At 47.4% G+C, this 21,432-nt stretch overlaps 2 protein-coding genes across 14 annotated transcripts in view; one reads left to right on the top strand and one right to left on the bottom strand.

The window, feature by feature from the left end:
• Nucleotides 1–20: 20 nt before the first annotated feature.
• Nucleotides 21–12,464, top strand: MAP6D1 (MAP6 domain containing 1). Of its 7 annotated transcripts, none has more exons than XM_065943003.1 (6): nt 21–1,102; nt 2,013–2,086; nt 3,332–3,545; nt 7,743–7,817; nt 8,195–8,312; nt 8,808–11,249. In XM_065943003.1, exons 2-6 carry the CDS (start codon nt 2,014–2,016, stop codon nt 8,886–8,888), a joined length of 561 nt encoding a protein of 186 aa, XP_065799075.1. In that variant the 5' UTR covers nt 21–1,102; nt 2,013; the 3' UTR covers nt 8,889–11,249. The 7 variants fall into 7 exon arrangements, 4 of the variants coding, with proteins under 4 accessions (XP_065799075.1, XP_065799076.1, XP_065799073.1 ...); XM_065943004.1 differs by having other exon boundaries at nt 21–154; XR_010664216.1 differs by lacking the exons at nt 21–1,102; nt 2,013–2,086 and adding an exon at nt 11,400–12,464 and having other exon boundaries at nt 3,120–3,545; nt 8,808–9,839.
• The window catches only part of YEATS2 (YEATS domain containing 2), a 97,137-nt gene continuing 88,151 nt past the window's right edge, over nt 12,447–21,432 (bottom strand). For all 7 annotated transcript variants that reach the window (XM_065942994.1, XM_065942995.1, XM_065942996.1 and 4 more), the window contains 7 exons: nt 21,253–21,326; nt 19,812–19,891; nt 18,938–19,139; nt 17,095–17,321; nt 16,199–16,273; nt 15,439–15,512; nt 12,447–14,165 (listed from right to left, as the gene is read on the bottom strand). In XM_065942994.1, coding sequence (XP_065799066.1) covers nt 14,057–14,165; nt 15,439–15,512; nt 16,199–16,273; nt 17,095–17,321; nt 18,938–19,139; nt 19,812–19,891; nt 21,253–21,326 — 841 coding nt within the window. In that variant the 3' untranslated portion in view covers nt 12,447–14,056. The remainder of the gene's footprint in view (nt 14,166–15,438; nt 15,513–16,198; nt 16,274–17,094; nt 17,322–18,937; nt 19,140–19,811; nt 19,892–21,252; nt 21,327–21,432) is intronic.

The following is a 21,432-nucleotide window of genomic DNA, read 5'->3' on the forward strand; positions in this document are numbered from 1 at the left end:
GGTTTTAATGTTGGCCTTCTGGCACCTCTGCTAAACATTTACTCTTACTTACCTACCCCTTTCCTCGCTTGGTTGGCAGGTAAAAATTAAGAACATCTCTCTGGCATGGTCTGAAATAACAGCTGCAATATTTTCTAAATTTTTCCCAAGAAAGGTAGGTAATACTTTGTGGCAGTGAGTGTCGTATACAAAAAGCTATTTTTAGGTTTTGCTTTATAGGTTAAAATTATAGCTAGATTAAGAATTAGAAGGAAGTATTTTGGATAAATTCAAACTTGAATCTGAGCCTAATTGCATCTTATATTGAAAAATGTACATTCTTTGAAGTGGAGCATCTTACTAACTTAGCAGACAGGGGTTATTGTCATAGTTTCACTGTAGTAGAACAGCTTCTCATGATTGAGAATAATTTCTAGGAAATACAATTTGAGAATTTAAAAGGTTTTCTTGAAAGGATTTACAGGGGAGTTTTTGGGTCTTTTGGTGATCTCAGAAGGTTATGCCAAATTTTGCACCTTGTGCCGTAGAGGGCCGGGCTTGTGTGGTGGTGGGCACTGAGTGTTGGGTTTCGTGATAATTAGAGGAAGCGGTGCCCACCTCACACGATGTTAGGAGCTAAAGGCAGTATGTGCCCAGCATCTAGGAATTGTTCAGCTATGGTGGTTCTTCATCTTTTCCCCACCAGCCCAGACTCTGCTCTACTGTGAAGTACTGGTCATTCTTACCAGGCAGGGGATTCTATTCTAAACTAATGTCACTTCAAGGCAGAATTTTTTTAACCTGGCCCTCATCTTGCCAGTAAGGAGCCAGGGTGGTCGTGTGCGGGAACCGCCCAAGGTCAGACTGCTGTGCCTTGACCTTTTTGAATATGTAGCTAATACTAACAGCCCTGTGACTTACAGATGAAGCAAGAAATGTTTTTCAGAGATGGGATGGGAGGCTGAGATCATATGGACCTTCCATATGGAGTCCAAAATGAGATTCATGTTTGTGGGCAGACCCGAAAAACAGGCAATGAAGACATGTCTCCTCTTTCTGATTTGTGATGGTCTGAGAAGGAATGTTTAGAAGGTCAAGTATCTACCTATGAGAGGCCTTGAAGGTCAGTGTCCAGCTCCAGAAGCACAAGCCTAACTGTCCAAGGCTCTGGCAACTGTCCCTACTCTCCTGTTTGCCTGCTGAGGTTCCTTACTTCCTCATCTTGGCTTCTTTGCTGACATGTGATCACCCCAAGACCATGCTCCGCCTGCTCATGTGCCTCAGCCTGTGCTACCTCTACTGCCTTCTGCAGTGTGGGGTCCCAGAAGTGCAGCCTTGGCTCTCTCTCTCCTCTCCACTTCTGCCGCTTCAGTTATCTCCGTTAAGTTGTCTTCTGAGCTGTGTCACTCTGTACCTGGGTCTACTGCATGTCAAACATAGTTCTAGGTCCTGGATGCCACTGTGCAGGCATGTGAAATGTCACTCCTGGCTTAAGCCAGAAACCTGGGCCATTCTAGATTCCCTCTCTCACCTCTTGTTTAGAATCCAGCCCCTCCTCTCCACTCTCAGCACCTGTGCGTTAAGTCCCAGTCCCTTGTCCCTAACCTGACTGTAAAGACTTCTCCAGCTGCTCTCTAAAATGTCCTGTACTTCTCCATATGGCCACAGAGTGCTGAAAACACTCTAGTCATTTCCTGTTGTCGCCTATGAAAAACTGCTTCTGAACAGTGAATTCAAGCCCTCCGTGATTCAGCCCTTACTACCTGTGGCTGAAACCCTTGGGCCCTGACCCCTGCATTCCCACCCAGTCCTACTGTCCACCCTCACTACAGGTGGTGAGTCCAGGCCCTGGCCCTCTTTCCACTGTTGGAAAGCTGTTACACTGGTTTTCATGTCTTGTCACCCACTGCTCTGTAAACCTCCTGAAGGCATCTGGCATTATTCCAGGTACACAGCAATAGTAAGTGCTCTTTAACTGTTTAATTAATGAAGAAATCAAAACAAGAAGAGCTGCTCTTTTTTTTCTCCTGCAGGATGGAGTGTTTTAGTCACGAGTCTCCCGAGTGGCTGACCCACGGCCGTGGTGCATGGAGGTCACACGGAGCAGGTGGGTATCTGAGCAGGCCTCCCAGTGTCTCCATGGAACGCAGGGCTGCCCTGCTGCTGCCTCAGGTCATGGCCTGGCCCAGGCAGCTGTACTGCTGCCACTTCAGGCAGTCATCGTGTCACATCACTGTGCCTTCAAGCTGAGACTGGCAACGCAGTGGTTTAGGAGAGGAGTCTCTCTTGACTGGCCAGGGCTGTACTGCGGTTCTTCCTCTGAGGTGCAGGCTGGATACCGTCCAGGTATATGCTTGAGATGGTGCACTGGGTAATTAATGTTGTTTCGATAGTTACTAGTAACTGGTGTGCAGTGCACACTGAGGGCTTGTGTCAGTTTAGGAAGGCTGGTGTGGCCAGGGATGGTCTGATACCCTGTCATGCCTGAAACAGACTGACCTTTAGCCTGGAGGATTACCTTAGCTCTGCATAGGAGGGAGAGGAACTTTTATAGCATAGCAGCCAAAGATTTGTGGCAGTTTTATAAAGCTAAATCAAGCCTTTGGAGCCATGCTTTAAAATTAGGGATTTTAGACCTCAGGAAATGTCAGTTGAGGGCTAATGTCAATTCTTGGTGGAAGGCTGAATTGGTTGTCACAAATTTGGCATCATAAAGGCTGATTCAAAAGCGTGTTCTCCGGGAAGTACAGCCGCAAGTCTCTCATCCCTACATCTTCTCTTGTTTGCCCGTAAGCCCCCTGTGCATCCTCGCGCAAATCTGGCAGCCTGTGGGCGGGGCCCAGCACACTGTTCACTCAGTACCAGCTAGGAGTGTTTGCCATCCGGCCCCTGGCCTCTGCAAACCCAGGTTCAATTTGTAGGATAGCACTTGGGGAACTTTGGATTAAATTAGGGAACATTCTTCAAGTTGGAAAGTGCCTCCAGTCGGTTTCAGTTCCTCCAGCCCCAGCCCCGCTTCTGCACCCCTCCAGCGCCGTCCCCGCCCAGCCCTCGCTCCCTGGGTGGCGGTCCCCAGGCCAGGGGGCGGGGCTGCGGCGGAGCGGGGAGGGCCGTGGGGGCGGGGCCGCAGGCGGGGGCGGTGCGGCCGGGGAGCGCGGGGAGCCGAGCGGCAGACGCCGGGCCGGCATGGCGTGGCCCTGCATCAGCCGCCTCTGCTGCCTGGCGCGGCGCTGGAACCAGCTGGACCGCTCCGACGTGGCCGTGCCGCTGACCCTGCACAACTACTCGGACCTCGAGAGCGAGGAGCCAATCTCGGGCGTTGCTCCCTCGCGCAGAGGCCCCTCTCCCGCAGGTGCCCGGGACCCTGGCCGGGACGTGCCGCTCACTCAGTACCAGCGGGACTTCGGCGTGTGGACGGCGCCCGCGGGGTCCAGAGATGCAACACAGGGGCGCGGACAGGGAGCAAGCAGCCGCAGGGCCAAGGCCCCCGCACCCCACTGCCGGGGGCTCTACGTGCTCCCCATCGGCGACGCGGATGCGGCTATAGTGGCGACCACCTCGTACAGGTATGAGGCTGGGGGCAGGGGAGCGCATTGTACCCAGACCCCGTGGTCCCAGGAGACTGAACCGCGGAGCCAGGAGGACCAGATGGGCAGGAGCGAGGAGGCACCCGGATCCCCCATCCCACCCCACTTCGAGAGCTTCAGGCAGCCTGTGAGGTCACCCCTTTGATTGTCCATTGATGCTCCCTGACCAGACTTGGAGTCAGAGAGCAAGCACCTCCCTGACGGTGAGCTCACCTCCTCACTCTCTGGGGCAGTCCTGTCAGAAAGGCCTGCCTTCGTTGGAGTTAAAATCTTAATTTCCCTCAGAAGGGCCCAGCCACGGAAGGAGTGCTCGCAGGCCAGCTGCAGTGCCCTCTGGGGGCTTTGGGGGTGAGGACCAGACGCAGGGCTTCTGGGTGGTCCCCTCAAGATCCCACTGAGGGTAGCTGACTTGGCTCTCACTGACAGGCCTGTGCTCCTCTCATGGATAAGTGAGGGCTCTCCCTTCTTACTACAACAGTGAGACATAGTCACTGTAGAAAAACTGGAAATTACAACATAAAAATTTAGTATCCCTCAGTCCTACCCCAAACTGGTAGTTCTTTCTAATCCTTAACATGCATTTGAGGGCATATCCATTTGTAATTCTTACATGGCTAGATTTGTAACTACATTTGTTGTTTCACGTATGTGGCTGTTGGTCCGTTACTAGATGCCCTTCTACAACATGAGTTTTAATGGATGTGTAGTGTTTTCTCTTATGGGTATATGAATACATTACCCATATATTGATATGTACCTCCAAATATTACCCTATTCTCATGTCATTAAATATTTAGGGTGTTGCTAATTTGGGGCTATTAAAAACACTATTCTTTGATCTAGTTACTGCACATAGAGAAAATTTCACTACATGCATGTAACCTTGAACATGAAGTGGGAGTTAAGGAGTAATAAGGTACATGTCAACAATGTACAGAAGATGGAAACAATGTCATTGTTCTACTGATGTATGGGACCTGTTAATTATAGCTCTGCCATAGAAAGGGCTAAAACAGAAAATGTCAAAAAAGATGCAGAACAGTATGTCTACTACTATCTGTGTTGTTAAAGGGTTATTGATATATACATATCTGCTGAAATAAGCATAAAAATGTCTCTGCATGAATGTGTGAGAAAATCGTAACCTTTGGGGAAAGGAAGAAGGAAAAGGAGTTGTAGGTGCTGCTAGGAGTAGATGGAGCCTGAGGGACTTTTCACTCTGCTCTTTTGAACCACTGCTTTGTTTTGGGGGGTTTCTTTTGGTCATGCCATGCAGCTTGCAGGATCTTAGTTCCCTGACCAGGGATCAAACTCATGCCCCCTGCAGTGGAGGTGAGGAGTCCTAACTACTGGACCAGTAGGGAATTCCCTGAATCACTGCTTAAAAGAAAAAGAAAGTGTACATGTATTAACCTTTAGCAACAAAAAAAATTTAGAGGAAAAAATAACTTACAAGATCATCATTCTTACAGTTAAATCTTTGCTTATACCCTAATTTCTTCAATATGAATTCATACCTGTCAAATTAAGGGCCAAAAGGTATGAACTTTCCCCTTCAACTTTATTACTTTTAAAATCAACTGTTTTGGGGGAGGGGAAAAAATAATCAACTGTTTTGAGGTATAATTTCCATCCAGTAAAATCCATCAGATTGATTGTTTTTGTATACACCTGAACATCACCACCAAGATCCAGACACTAGAACATCCCAGCTCCCCAGAGATTCCTTAACGGGCATGCAGGTTTTAAGGAACTTAATGAGGAGTGGCTGTTGCAGGGTGGTCTGCAGAAATGGAGCCGGGAATGTGAGGGGCAGAGCACTGAGCTGCAGCACTGGTGCCCTAGCCAGGCGGTGGAAGGTGCTGACTGCTGCATGACGGGGCCCTGGCCTGAACCAGCTGGAAGGAGCTGACCAGTGACAGGCCTGGAAGGCCAGAGGTCCTGGGTGTGCCATGCCTTCACATGGCTGATGTTCCTTCACATGGGGGGGCGGGGGTGGAGCTTGCAGGGAGATAGCTTCGGCTCTGGGAAGGACGCACTTTCTAATAATTAGAACTGACTGAGATGAGTAAGTTTGCGTGGTGCTGAGCTCCTGCTCACTGGAAGTGTCCAAGCAAAGGCTGAACTTTCAGAAGCAGTCCCTCACCCGTTAAAGAGATGGCAGGTTTGAATGTCCTGCTGGGTCCTTCCAGTTCCTGTGATACTAAAGGTATTGCTTAGCATGTACCAGACCTCAGGCTTAGGACATCCCATAGATTATCTCCCCAAGACTTCACAATAACCCCCTGAAATCACTTCAGTTCTTGCTGTGCCCATTCTATAGATGAGGCTCTGGCAAGAGGTCATGTAGAACAGAGTGGAGTTCAAGTGTTTCTTGCCCTAGATCAAATTTGTGCCCCCAAACAGGCTGCCATCCCCTAAGATGCTGCCTCCTCTGAATTAGATAGTTGCTTGACCTATGTCTGGCAGTGGTTGGGCAAAAGTTGGGACTCACTAGAGCTCTCCTTTCTGGTGTATAAACTTGGGTCACTTGGTCCCTCTGACCCTTTCCTCATCTGTAAAGCACAAATAGTAAGAGCTTGACTTGCCTGGGTCACCTGGCAGAGACACAGGACTGCTGCTGAACCTGGCTCTCCTGACCCTGCAGACTGACTTCTGAGACCCTCTACCTCCCAGCTCTACTACTGGTATGAGCAACTCCATCCCGCCTGCCTTCTTGCAAGATGCATGTTACCTAAGAAAACCATTTAAATAAATTCACAAAGATAATGAACAGATCATGAGAGCCCAAAGATATCAAGAGTACTCGTGGCTGCTCCTCTCCACCCCAGCAGGTCTCACCTCACCTGGCCCCTGGTCTCCAGATGAGAACTGACCTGCCTCACTAGCTTGGCTGGGTGGGCAGTGGGTCCTGCCCCCTGCCAGACCCTCCCAGAGCCTTCTCTCCAGAATTGTGTGTGTGTGTATCAGCACTTCTGGCCCAGGTTCTAGCTCCGCCCACTTCTGGCAGTTCTCCTTCCTGTCATCTTTCTTTCCTTGGTGAGTCAGTTAAAGGGCTAACTGTCCAAGTGCCAGACTTGACTCCCACTTTTTCAAGTGCCCACCTTGAAGGCTTAGGGAAGTTAAGGGATTTGTTTGATGTCCTGTTGGGCTGAGAACCAGGCCCCAGTATCCTCAGACTGGGCTCTCTGCAATGCCCTGGTAGCCCCCTGCCCCTCAGCGGGAAGGACTGTGGCCATTGAGTCCAGCTGAGGCTCACATGAGGTGGATGATGGTGGAAACTGCTTGGTGAGGGAGGCGCAGTTCGTTAGTCCTGTATTTTATTATCTCCTGCCCCGCAGTCATAGGGACTGCTCTAGCCACTGGGTCAGAGCAGTCCTGCTTTGGGACCTCTGCAGCCACCCTGGGGCAGCTGGCTTGGGCTGCCTGACCCAAGGCTCAGCTCAGCGTGGGGACAGAAGGGCACGCCCAGGGGAGGACCTGCTTCCCCGGGAGATGCAGAGCAGCAGATGGTGCGGACAGCTGGTCTCTGAAACCTTGCAGCTTTGGAAGCAAAAATGATCCGACAGAGCCTTGGTCTGATTCTCTTCCTAGTACCCAAGTGCTGACCGTGAACATACACAGCTGTACCACGCACACAGGGCCTGCCCAGTGGAGCCCAGCTGTGCTGCAGCTAAGGAGAAAAGGCTGCTTTGTTGACCTCAGGGCCTGAAACCTGGCCAGGGCTGTGGAGGGGATGATAGGCACGGACCCAGCCCACATGTGGGTGCTGTCCCTGGCCAGCTGGACACTTTTCCCCTTGGCCAGGGGCTCCTGTGGGCACAGGAGGTCTCAGCTATTTAGTAGGGGAGTTGATTAAAAAAAAAAAAAAGACCTATTTCAATTCTAAGAGGAATTAGTTTTTGTCAAAAGAATGCAACTCTGAGCACATGGAGCTAGGCTGTGCCAGCCTTGTCGCTTTCCTCCAAGCAGCCAGCAGCCCCTACCCCCACGCAGACCACCATCCCTCCCTGCTCCCGTGCATGAGTGCCCAGGTGCACAGCGCCATGCAAAAGCCAGGCAGTCTTTACTTTCTTGAGGTGGTCACTATGATTTACCCTTTTGCAGGAGTTAATAAGACAGGTTATAGAGAACTAAACTAAACTGGGCCTCATCTTCCTCCTCAGTTGTAACCAGGGATGACCATGCCTTGTGCACGGTCCAGGCCGGACCCTCCCTGGACGTAAGGGTCACCAGTGACATGGGCTGGAGGTGAGCGACTCGCTGGTTCCGGGCTTCTAGGGCCCCTTGAAGTGGGCCAGAGACAGTGCAGGGAGCCCAGAGAGCAGGGCGGGAACGCGTCGTCTCTGAGGCCCAGCACTCACCAGGCGCTCACGGTTTAGGACAAACAGGATGCTGCTGTTGCCCGAGTTCTCTGCTCACTCCTGGTAGTGTGGGAGAAAGTTTCTGGTGGAGCTGTTTGGGGTCCACTTCCTCTGCTAGTTCTGCCTCTGTGAGAAAGTAGCATCTGCAGCCAGAGCAGCAGCTCAGCAGTGGACACTGGCCAGGAACGTTCCAGAACACAGGGCAAGAGCTGAAGCCGGAGAGACAGCCGGCCCTGTGCAAGGCTGTGATGTGTTCTGTTCCAGACAGGAATTCCAGGCCTGGACTGGAGTGAAGCCGTCAAGATCCACGAAAGTGAAGCCCGCCAAAGTCATCACAACCCACAGCTCTGGATGGGACGGCAGCCCCAGGGCTGGTTTCCAGGTCAGTGGGAAGCTGGTGTCTGGCTGCGGGGGGTGTGAGAACAGCGGCTTTTCTGTCCAGGTTAGGGACTAGGTGTCAGCTGTGGATGGTGTCAGATGGCACTGTGGCAGGGGCAGTGGTTTCTGAACCCCCGTTAACCATCGCTCAGAAACTGAAAGCCAAGGTGCTGCTTTGTCGTTAGCCACGCGTGTTCCCCTAGCACTGGCTTCTCTGGGAGCAGGATGTTGCCTCCCTCCTAAATCCCAGCCTTACCTTTGACCACTGACTTGCTTAGTGCAAGCCTTCCAAGTCCCTGAGTCCATATAAGAGGAGGGGCTGGAAGGGAGGTATAGGGCTGTTCAGTTTCTGACTCAACCCAAAGGCTTCGGGAAGCAGAAGGTAAGGTCCACGTGGACACCCCCGACCCCGACCCTTCAGGTTAGCAGTCTGGAGCTGCTGGGAGAGGGAAAGTTGAGGAAGAGCTCCACTGATCTGTGGCCAAATTTCATTTTTCAGGCCCCTGAGGTGAGGAAAAAGTTTGCCCCTAACCCCTCAGCCATCTTTCAGGCCTCGGCTCCCCGGATCCTCAACGTGTGACTGCCCACGGAAGAGTGAGCCACGGGGATCAGGACCCACCCCCGGGACTGCGGTGAGGCCTCAGGACGGGACGGCTGTCAGGGGCACCACGCCTCCGCAAGCCACACGGTGCTGCGAGCAGGACAGAGGCGCCACCCAGCTCAGTGCTGGGCCCCCGCCACCCTCTCCTTCCTTGGGAAGTGTGCGGAACGCTTCAGATCTTTTCTTAATTGCCTCTTTAGGGCGCTCTTCAGTTTTTAAATCTGAAGACCTTGATCAATTCTACTGTGAACTGAATTGGTCTCTGGGGGTTGAGGAACATGGACATAACAGATCTTTGAAAGATCCAGTAACGTCCAAGCTGTATGATAATTTTATAACCTATGGTAACTCAAGGTAATGTCCTTGGATAGCCCCACCAGCTGCCCCTCACAGGTTGTAGAAGAAATCTTAGGTTATCACCTGCATGTGATTCATGATAATGCTAAGTAACCAGGAACAAGTTTCCCAAAGGAACAGAAGAATATCAATCATAGGGTTTCTTTTTTAAAAACATAATTTCTTTATGGCCAAGATGACCCTGGTTTTAACAAAACATTTCTTGGGATGAATGAAGTGCTGAATGAAGGACATTTATTTTGTTGGTTTCTGAGCCCCACGTTGTATTACTAACACCAGTTTTGTTCCCTTAGTGTATTGATGACTAGATGGGAACTACTATATACTAAGAACTGGGAATGTCTTTGGGGCAAGGGTGGCCCAAAAGGCCTTAAAATGTCATCTCATTACAGGGAGCTCACTAGCTGCTGAGGAACCAGCTCATTTTGGTTTTGGAAGTCCCTCTGCTGACTTTATCGATAAAGTCCAGCCGGTGCAGCCACCTGGAAACAGCCTGGTTCTGCTCTTTGCAAGCAGCCCTTGAAACGTTTGTGTCCTTTTAGAGATTACAGGCACAGCCTAAGGACGGTTTTGGTAAGAAAACTCAAGGATTTCCCTTTGGATTTTTATCCCTCTCCAGCTCCCAAGTGACAGCCTGGTGAGCCTTTGCTTTTGCCACAGGAGGCGGCGTTCAGGTTTCAGAAGCAGCTCAGAGTGGAGGTGGGGCCGTGTTTCCAGCCCAGGCTGGAGGGGGCCGTCCCCTCAGAGGTGCTAGCTCCCAGCTCTGGCAGGCACAGCCTTTCCCCTCGTTCCAGCAAAGGAAATGATCTGAGAGAATCATTTAAAACGGAAAAGCAAAACCATATGCTTACACAAAGGGTTCTATTATTTCAGACTTCATTGGTTTGCATGTTAGATGTTCCTAAGGGAAAAGAGACTGCCTGCTGGGCCTTCTGTGAGAAGCAAACAGATTAACTGTACAATCTCATATTTTACTAAAATGCAAATGTACTATTTCAATTTCTTGTTAATTTATTTATTTAATTATAAACACAAAGCCTTCTCATGTCTTCCTTTATCCTCCTCTTGGTAACAGGACTTTAATGTGCCTTGGCTACCGCTGCTCTCCCTTGGAGGCTTGTAGATTCTGGGAATGCTCACCCAGGGCTATAATTGCACTGGTGTCGTATGTAGTATTTAACAAGAACCCACATCTCCCCAGCCCCACCTAGGGTAAAACAAGATTATCCTTGAAGCCAGTCTTGGGCACAAACCTTGGTTCTCCACTCATTAGCTGACAGCAGTTTAGACTTCTGTTTGCTCATTTGCAAACCCCGCCTCCCCCTAAGAGAACTTGGGTTTCCATGCAGGGTGCTCAGTACAGTAAATGGCCAACAAAGCACAGCTGCTGTACGTGTTCTCTCCTGTGCAGGTTCCCCTTCCTGGGAGCCGGCTTTACTGGCATCTGCTGCTTTGGTCCAGTAATAGCCCCTGTCCGTCACACAGCATAGCCAGCTATGCCTCTCCACCCCCCAAGCTTGTCCTAGCAGCCCCATCACTGCCCAAGAGAGACCTGACCTTAGGAAGGCATCCTGCACGCTCAAGAACAGACAGCTTTTCACAAACATCCCAATGCAACAGCTTTTCTTACTAGACTTCATTAATTATTAGATCTGAATTCTGAAGAACCTTGCTCCCACTCACTCTAGGTCTTAATAAGGCCACTCCAGTAACATTATGTTAAGGCCTTAGGAAGCCACTGAGATAGTAAGCCTCAACTGTGTGGTCCCAACTCATGTAGGTCATATAAATAATCAAATAAAGACAGAAACTTACTGAAATATTAATAGCGGCTATCTTTGAGAAGGGGAACTATGGATAATTTAAAATTTTTTACATCTTACAATATTTGCTAAAGTTTCTTTACAGTACGCATTTTTGTATTAAATTAAAACAGTTTAATCTGTTAGGTAATTTTAGCTAACAGAAAGAGTTCAAATTAATTATTCCATAACCAAAGTTAGCACTGCAGTAGCAGCCTTGATCAGCTGTGAGGAGGCCCAACCAGAGGGAAGGGCCCCAGTCACTGAGAGCAAGACTGATGGCTCCAACTCAGAAAAACCTAAACCCTAACCATCCTTGTAATATCGCTAGGATTTTAGGTCAAACTCCAAAAAGCAGCATTTGAGAGAACTTTGGCTGTGCAGCCCACCCCAGGCCGACGGGGGATCCTTTGAGCTCCGCTGGCCACACACACAGGCTAATCCGGTGAGGAAGAGAGAGTCCCCGAGAAGGTACTGTGACAGTCCTGTGGCTCCTGTCAGAACTGTGGCTGACACACATAACACTCAGGAAATGGGCCTAAGCAATGCCCCTGTTCTTCCTCCAGACCATTCAACTCCCTAAAGGTTGATACTAAGTGAAGTCTGGTCCCAAGAAAGCTACATACTTGGATTGTCTCCCAGGGCCTCCTCCCCAAAAAACTTCTTACCTTTCAAGAACCAGAGCTTTCAAAACAAAGCCTTTAGTTCTTATTAAGGGTGGATATAAATAGTCATTTTTGAAATATTTCTGCAGTTCCTGTAGTTTTTTCTGCGGTAGCAGATGGTCCCAGCAGGACCAGGTCACAAGAGTAACTTTTTCCAGGCCTCAGCAGGGACCCATTCTTGCCAAACAGACCAGTGTGCTTTCTGGTTGGACAACAGGAGCTGTTTGCCTCATTGCCTTGGCTTTGAGAAGGCTCTGAGCTCAATCAGGTTGTTTTCTCACTCTAGGCTGTCAGAAATCATATGTCCAGGGCCAACATGCATTCTTCCAAAACTCTTTCAGATTTTTATATAACCGTAATCCTTATATTACTAGCTGCAAATTCTTTCTAGAAAGAAGTGGAAGAATGAAATACACAAACCCCCACACTTTTGCCTCATCCCAGCTCCTTCTGACCTAACGTAAGAAAAACCCCACCCAAATGCAGAGCTCCAAACTCAGAAAATGCAAGTCGCTCAGTTGTGTCCGACTCTTTGTGACCCCACGGACTATACAGTCCATGGAATTCTCCAGGCCAGAGTACTGGAGTGGGTAGCCTTCCCTGCTCCAGGGGCTCTTCCCAACCCAGGGATCAAACCCAGGTCTCCCACATTGCAGGCGGATTCTTAACCAACTGAGCTATCAGAGAAGCCCCCAAACTCAGAAAAACCCATCACAAATACCAAAAGATTTACTGTAGATATTGTTACACATTATGTTACATATTATGATACAAATACATTTGAAACATTAACATATATGAGGACTGTTAAATCATTTACTATTTCTTTTACAAAAAGATAATTTCTTGAGGCTTTCCTACCTGTAAGAACTGAATCTGTTCTCATTTGGATCATATCTTCAGTCCTGTAGATCTAAGTCATCATCCACTGGTAAATGAGTCTACACCTGCCCATTAACCTTGCCTGGAGTATTTTATGTATAGAATATCTGAGTCTTCACCACTAAACTATTTTATTCTTAACCAGAGCATGCCCGATGCCTTACTGAATAGATTTCCTTCTGCACTTGCAGTCCTCAGATGCTGAATTAAAAAGGGCAGATTTCTCATAGTTGCCTCCCTGTCTTCCTGAATTGAACGTCTAGAGGACTCAGGAAAACATGAATTACATTGCTTGGGTAAGTTTCTTTGACTTGGGTAGGTTTCAGATCTTCTTGAAGCAGATTCCTAACTGAGAACAGATTCTTGACTCACACACGGACTATGTTAGGAAGGTTGGGGTCCTGCGTCTATACTGAAACTGGACATCGTGCAGGTGCTGCTCACCTGCCTTCTATCCACTCCGTCTCCCACGGACGGGGCTCTGCTTACGACCAGCTTTCTTACTGCTTCTGAACACTGTCACCTGGTTGACAGTCGTTTCTCTACCTTTAAGGCACTCACAAGTGTTTGAAATACTTTTCTTCTTGGGAACAATTCACTGACAGAGAAGAACTGGATAAGATAAACTGTTTGAGGGACTGTGGGAAGCACTGGCCACTCAACATGGACTCAGCAGAAGCTCCTGCAGACCATACCAACAGCAGGAACCAGCGCTCTGCTGGCACATCCTCCAAGCTGCGCGGGTCTGTGACTAACACAGTAAGGGCTTCTCAGCTGTAGTCAAACCTTTTCCTGACCTGTGCTGGACTCTGTTCACCCCCCGACAATGCTGAGACTGGCTGCAATAATCTCCTGTGTTCCATGAAACAGGAATTCTCAGTCTGTGGTCTCCCAAGCTCGTGTGGTTTCCAAACAGGATCACTGCTTCCTGAGCTGACTCGGAGCTGAGTGCGGATCCTCCCCACCACGGCCATTACTGTGTGCCGAAGCCCAACCCTCCTCCAGACGTTATCAGGGTAACTGTTGGGGTACCTGGAACGCCAACTCACAGAATGGGTAGAACCTCTAGTTTGCCAGACTCATTTCCCACCTCCTGGAGGGAGACTCAGGCCCATGGTGCCCCCTGGAAACCACCCAGAGGACAGAAGGGCCCAATATAAAGTGGCTTGACCCCAGACTCTCATGGAGCCTGCACAGAGTGAAGAGATGCAAGTTGACAGAGCATGCATCCACTCACAGCTTAATTCTAGACTCAGGAAACAAACTTCTGTCCTAAAGGAATTGACCTGGGGCTGAACGCTCCGGTGGTGGTAGGTGGAGGCAATGGATTGGCCGCCATGGTACTCTGAGGCCCACAGGAAACTATCTCTTCTCCAGAAAAGAAGAGTCATCACAGTTCAAGGCTTCGAATCCTGCTTTCCTAGGAGCATCTTCATTCCATTCACTGATCTTCATTCAGTATCCCCATGTGTTTGTTTGTGAGGAAGTCCAGAAAAGGAATGTTGCAAATGGCCTGGTGAATATTACTCACTGTAATTTCTTTGGGAATCCTGGTCCAAAAAAAATAAATGTTAATTCTCTCAAATATCTAAATTAATTATATGGGGATAATAATGAGTGACAGGCATGGCTTGGGGCCACTCTAGGGATGGGGGGCCACTCTAGGGATGGGGAGCCGCTCTTTGCCCTCCGTCCCCCCACCTCTCTTCTTTTCCATTAATTCCTCTGACTCAGGAGATGTGGCCTATCCTCTTCCCGGCCAGCCCTATTTAGGGCTCAAATCTAACTTCCTACTCACAGGCATGAGATGAATTTCAAGTTCGCTGAATGATTAAGGGAAAACAAAGATTTTGAAGATTGAAAAAAAAAAGGAATGAAGTAGAGCAGAGAACAGAATATCACTGTAGTTCAGTCTTAGCCAAATGAAAGCTGAATCAAAGCACCACAGAACTTGGGGACCATGTTTCCCATCCCTTGGAAATTATGCCAGACCAAGCTGGGTGATGTTAAATGTTCTTATCAAAAGCACTCAAGTTGCTTTGTGTCTTCACAGTCAGGACCATGGTGGTGAGCAGGGCCGCAGAGGCACTCAGCCCACTCCTGGATCTCTAGCAGGACAAGCAGCAGCAACATAACTGGAACTCCTTTGTTCCCCACTTTTTGTAAAGAGCTCTCTATACTGTCCACTATGCTATATCCCTGTCAAGTCTGACCTAATAATCCTCTTATTTAGGTCTCTTCATGACCTCAGGTACTCTGTTAAAGTTTTAATAAATTTACAACAGCCTTTAAACAATAGAATAAATTTGTTTCCTTTGAAAGAAATGCCGGGATGTGGGACAAAAGGAAAATTCAGCATCTCAGTCAGTGACAATTAGGCCACAAAGGAGTGGTCAGCCTGTGGGTATAGAGTCAGTGAGATTGAAGTTTAAATCTAGGTTCTATGATGTATTTCCTAGGAAAGCCAGGCAAGATAACATTTCAGAGCCCACTTTCCTAGGGAGTATGAGTTCTGCAACAAAAAACAAATTAGGTAACGTGCAGTGCCTGGCCCCAAGTCTGAAACACTATTATCTTCAATGGCAAAGAACTGGTATATATTCAACCCTGTAACCTATCAGAATCTTACCAAACAGTCTCTGCAGCGGAGACAGAGACAACACAGACCTCTCACAACCAAGAGAGAGACTCAGCGGTCTGCTTGGTCATTTTGAGACAGTCTGGCTCTGAGAATGTCCCAAGCATGGATACCTCCACCTCCTACTGAACTGATTTAAAGTATAAAACATCTTGATGGGAACTGTCAGGAAGTGAGAACTGTACCTGTTGTGCGATGCTGCCTGGTATCCAACTGCCAAAGCCTGTCTCAGGATGTCACTGACCAGCTGCTCTGTAGCCTGTAACAGAAAATGCTATTACTCTAAAAACGCCACCTGCATGCTGGTCAGAAGGATGCAGCTGACCCCATCCCAGACCCTAAATTTGGGAAACCACTGTATCTAAAGACCCAAAGTCCTTAAGGAAAAACTAAAGGTTTGAATGATAGGCCACAACTATAGAGGCCATGATTCTGAATTGTGAAGGGGGTGATTTTCATTAATCAGACACTGCTTTAATAAAGGAAACAGGTGAGGGCTATTTGTGAGGTATCCCTGCCCCTGGAGGGGATCCACCAAGAAAGAACAGCAGAGCCAGGCTCCGGCTGGGTAAGGAACCTGGTTCTGTCATCCTGTTGCCAAGGGCTGGGACAGTTGTGGCTGTTTCTACTGCGATATGCAAGTCACCTCTGAAAGCACTGAGGGCTTTGACTTTCACTTCAGGCTACTTAGAAAGCACTTGAAATGGCATTAAAAAATGCTGTTAGTGACACTGGCACAGGAACTCTTGCAAATGCTTTGACACGCAGAGGAACTACAACTGAATTAATTTAAAAATAAGAAGAAAGAAATCATAAAGCTTGTCATTGTTGTTCCATTTCTGTCCCTGTCTTTTTCAAAGCAGCCTGGGATCCAGTGTGTCCTGCCCAGCTGACCCCATGGTGCTTCAGCCCCCGACAGCCCCTCTGCTGCCCACAGGCACCCACCTTCAAAAGCATGTCCTCTACCACCGACGCATACACGTTCTTATGCAGTGCCACAGGCTGCAGGGTGATCCCAATCTGGAAGAGCAAAAGAAGGCCTTTTGTTTCTATTTGTACATTAAAAACAAGCACATTTCTGATACCCAAGGAGACATCCCAGTGGAAGAGACACTCTACAAATGTCCTTAACAAAACTCACCGAGAAGTAACACAGAATGTAACAAACAGAAGACTCTGTTACCCTATTGTGCCATGTTTCTGAGGGATTGTTAAAAATGCTATTAGAATCCTTCTCTTGTGCCCAAATCTCCTTCATGAGAGAACACAGAATTTACCATGAATTCTGACAGTGGGAACACCACACTGGAAAGCCTGCATCAGACTCTGAGGCCCTATTTGCAAAAGAAAGAAGATATACTTGGAAACTGCCCCATTTTCCATTTTCTCTGTAGGGGATAAAAAGAACAAGTCTCTCACTTGGGTCCCAGGCAGCCGTGCAGATGCTGCAGTGAAGTTGTGTTCCACCAGAGGTGGGTGGACAGTTCTCTCCTGCACCCCAAGAGAGTCAATGCTATACCCACTCCCTGGCAGGGCACTTGGGAGCTATTTATAATGTCAGGGAAAGCACATTCTGACATGCCTCTGAAGGAAAGGTGCTTCTACTGAGGCAAATGAGAAAAAAGGGGATGAGAAATACGAAGCTGCCTTTGCTCCAGTGTCATGTATCGAGCAAGCTCTACACGTGATTCCCTTTCTTGCCCAAAGGCCCTGACGTGGGAAAGCAGGTGCCAGACAGTGCCCCCAGCTTTACCATCTATCTCCCCAGGAGGTCTGGTGTCAGCTTCTAAGACACCGAGCCCCAGGTTAGGGACCCCACAGCACAGGCCTTAGCCCGCTACCTTCTGTGTGATGTCGCCAATAAATTCAGAGCCTGGTGTTGGTGGCAGGTAGAGTTTCATCTCTTCCTGTTTCTCTTCCTGTTCTTTCTTGATGTTTATCTTTAATGGCTCTGAGACATTGAGGATGTCCACCTCCTCCTCATTCTCCGGCTCCCTCTTCTGAAACTGCTGCAGGTCCTCCAGTTTCCGGCAGAGGTTGTCAGCTGATGAGAATGATGACGGGCACTCTACATGAGAGGTAATTAGTCTTATGACTGTGGTGACCAAAGAAAAGGGACTTTGCATCTCCAAGGGGCCAACAGCCTGAGACGCAGAGAAGAAGGGTTAAGTATCAGGGAGCTGACTTCCTGTCCAGTTCTAAAATTCCATGGACCTATAATTATAAGAACTAGTAATTCATAAGTGAGACAAGCACCAAGACAGGCATTTGTGTTAAGACCTATGTGCTATTAAAGGCAACCTGAGTCAAACAGCACATAATTCTGACTCTTGCCACTAAAAACGAGGCCATCCTCCCACCCCACTGATTTAAAAAAAATTTTTTTAAACCTGGAGAATTTAGAAATTAACAGTGAAGACATTAAAAATCACCCACGTTCTGCTTAGAGCTGAGTACTACTACCATTTTAGTGTATACCATGCATCCCATCTTCAGCTGATTTATACAGAGCCCAACAGAGTATATATAGAGCTTTAAAGCCAGCAGGGGCTCTGGGAATGTTCTATGCATCCCTTTTACTTTATGATAAGTTAGTGATGTCGACATGGGGTTAAAGACACCCAGCAGGATGGAGGCAAAGCATCCAACTCCCTCTGTTTTACTGGCAGGATACTCACAGATTTAATCAGTCATATTAATAAGAAAGTCCAGTACAGGAAAAACTGTTTTACATACACTGCCAGAGAAGCACAGAAATAATCAACAAGGCCTCTGCTCTCAAAGCGCTTAGCAATAAAAATCTGAGAAACCTTCAAAGTTTTGGTATTAAATACCACTGGAGATCGGGGAAAGGGGAGGCCACCCTGCATTAGGGTTCTCAGGAAAGCTTCATGGAGGAAATGAGACTTGTGTTAAGTCTTAAAGGACCCCCCAGACCGTCCCTGTGCTGTGGACTTCCTCAGACTGGAAGGTGAAGGGTCTGTTTTTCTACAAAAATGGGGTTAAAAGGAGAAAACAATACTTTTTCTTTAAGGTGAAACTCAAAACATTCTCCCATATATCTTTATGCCCAGCTCCCCTGCATCCCCACCCACATACAGTTATTTGTATTTTTATAAAAAAACAATTCATTTTATCTGCAACATTATTAGCTGTTTACACCTGTGCCTCCAACACCAGGCAGTGCACCTCCACACTAGGTTTCTAGAGATAAAATAACAGATAAGACATTGTCCCCATCTTCAGGGAAAAGACTCGTAGGTCACAAAGGAAGAAGTACTACTTCTGGGAGGAAAGGAGGTGGATTAAGAAAGTTTCCAAAGGAGAACTAATGCAGAGGAGGGGGGCACTTGAATGAATGGTGTGTGTGTGTTGCATGTGGTGGGCCGGAACATTCCTGGCTGGGACACAACCTGGGACACCTGGGCACAAACAGTTTGGTAGGGATTGTCCTGGGAGGTGGATAGGACACATGGTGAGAGGCAAGTCACGACTTTTGTTCTCCATGGCAACCCCTGGAGTCCTCGGGTCCCTTTACGTTGGGTGAAGGAAAGAGCTCTGAGACCTGCTGGAGCTGATGTGGCCTGAGAGCCCTGGAGGCTGAGAGATGAGCATGGGCTCCAAGGAGACACCTCTCAGCTGCCGATGGTGCCGAGTACATCCCCCATCGCCCACCTTGCTTACCTGGCTCACTGTCGATCTGGGTCAACACATCCTCAATCGAGTCCCCATCACTCCTCAGGCTTTCGGGGTCAGGTGGGGTGTAGCCATGGCAGCGACACCAGTGAGCAATGTGCTTGGTTTTAAGTGGAGTCAGGTGGTGAAATCTTGGATTCTTCTCCAGTATTTCTTGCAAGACTTTCCGCATTGTCATCGCTCTTTGCCACTTAAAAAAATTGGGGGTGGGGGGGTGCATAATGAAATCCTTCAACTTAGGAACGTGTTCAAATAAATCACCCAATTGCAAATTACCATGATAACTTGTTAGAATAATTTTTTTTTTCTGAGAAAAAAAATCTGGTGTTTCTCCTCAGTTTTAAAAAAAAAGAAGTATAAGAACTTTTACCTAATGTTTATAAAATAACTGAAATTCCTAGGCTTGGCCTATAAGGTTTTTCAGCTGGTCCCAGCCTGTGATCTCCCACTTTCCCACCCTCCCCAAACCCATCGCTGGCTTTCTCAAAGTTTCCTACGCACGCCTTTGTACTTGCCACTTCCTCTTATAGCTTCACTGTTTGGCAGAGTAGCTGCCACATTGAACAATAAATAGTTGACTTAATTTTAACATATTACAATTCTTTAAAAACTTTTAGAAATTTTTAGCAATGCAGGAAAAGAAAGTAGGTCTTTCAAAGGCTACCTACAAGTCTTTGGAGAATGAGATTTTTAACTAAGGAAAAAGTTCTACCATCAAATATTTAACAAAACATGCTGCAGAATTTATCATTGCTCCATATGATGATGTTTATGGAAGCAGCCAGGATGTACATGTGGTTGATTATTTTCTCCAACAGGCTCAGTGGTGGCCTGCATATCAAAGAGGCAGACATGGGATTACCTCAGCAGCTCTCCTTTTCCCAATGTTCCAGCCATAATACTGCTCCACAGATTTTGCAGAAAAACAGCTGGCATCTTCACCTAGAATGCACATATCCAGCAAACTCTGAATAAAGTTAAGATTTAAATAAAATCTCATTTGCTGGAGGCATGTCCAAGAAGTTTCTTTAGACCTCTTTATGGGCTCTGTTCCTTACTAGGCAAGTTTAATGCAACATAATACAGAAGGGCTTGTCCTTAGAAGAGAAGGCATCTCATTCATGTGTACTCAAACCACAGCCCTCCTTGGGAAATCAGCTTCGGTGGTAGAGAAAGCTTCATCATGACAGGAGATTTTCTATTAAAATAAATGGCAATGGCACTCCACTGGGAGCAGACCTGAGAACTAGCCCTGGCCTTGCCATTAACTAAGCTGCATTGGACAACCTACATCATCACTCTGGGCTTCAGTTTTCTTAACTGTAAAATCAGACTACTAGGAAGATGGCTCCTGAACTGCCTTTAAGCTCAAACATTCTATATTTGTATCTGATTTTTTAAAAAAAGATTAAAAATTTTTTCTGCTGGGCTAGAAGAATCATTGAAAATTCACTTTGAGCTACTTCAAAATGACCCCCTAAACCCTGAGGGGAAAAAAAATAATTTTTGCTATTACAGCTGGAAAAACAGCAGGGTAGTCTGTACTCGGCTCATCATTTCATACTCCCATGAATGTGAAGTGAGGATCTGCTTCATCCCTTCCCTCTAAATGTGACCTTGCCCAAGAGCAGACACCTAAGTATTCACAGGCTGCCAGTTATGCCCTCTGTCAGAGCAACCAGGGCTGAGAAGGAAATGGTTCAGTCTTGCTAACAATGGGCAGGGACAGAGACATCACTGTTGGAGGTCTTGATAGTCGTGCAGTTCTACAGAATGAGTGACAGGAGTGTCAGATGAAAGATAAATGACTCTGGAATCAAAACTGCATGACCTCTAGCTATTGTGATTTTGAACACAATAACAACCTTGCTTATTCTCAGTTTTCTCATCTGTGAAATGGAGATGACACCATGTATCCCATGGAGACCATGGTTAAATAAGGCAATAAGTATAATGAGCCTGCAGAGTCTGGTATGCTGCAGGCAAATGCTAATTATTTTCCTTATTAATAAACATTACAAACAAATGTAATTTTATATATACACTACAGATTTATAATTTCTATACTATAACATAAAAAATTCCTTCTGCAGATCACAGTGAAAGTAGTAAAAGACTAACCGACTGACCAAGACAATGTGAATTCCAAACCCTGCAAATAAGCTACAGCTGTAGCTAAACTACCTTCCCTAAGAATAACTACTGTCAGTATTAATTATAACACCAAGTGATTCAAACTGACTCAATACCCCAACCAGGTCACAACTTTAAACCACGCTCCAGTATACTCAGTGTGGTCTTACTTTTTGCAGTAATTAATGGGATCTTCTTTACTACTGCTGTTAAGAGTTGCTGGATGGTCTCTAAATGGTCTATCCTGAGAAGGACAAAAGAAAATTAGGGTAGCGAATACATAGAGCTGCTTCTAACTATGTGTGTGTATATATATGTATGAATTTATGTATGTATTAAATATTTCTCCT

Source organism: Muntiacus reevesi, chromosome 8 (assembly GCF_963930625.1).
Source record: "Muntiacus reevesi chromosome 8, mMunRee1.1, whole genome shotgun sequence".
Taxonomy (NCBI): domain Eukaryota; kingdom Metazoa; phylum Chordata; class Mammalia; order Artiodactyla; family Cervidae; genus Muntiacus; species Muntiacus reevesi.

Bases quoted from the DNA above. Each gene is read 5' to 3' on its own strand.
- MAP6D1 (XM_065943001.1), top strand. From the start codon at position 3,166: ATGGCGTGGCCCTGCATCAGCCGCCTCTGCTGCCTGGCGCGGCGCTGG. The intron at 7,818-8,194 runs GTGAGCGACTCG...GTTCTGTTCCAG, and splicing joins ACCAGTGACATGGGCTGGAG to ACAGGAATTCCAGGCCTGGA. The intron at 8,313-8,807 runs GTCAGTGGGAAG...TTCATTTTTCAG, and splicing joins GCCCCAGGGCTGGTTTCCAG to GCCCCTGAGGTGAGGAAAAA.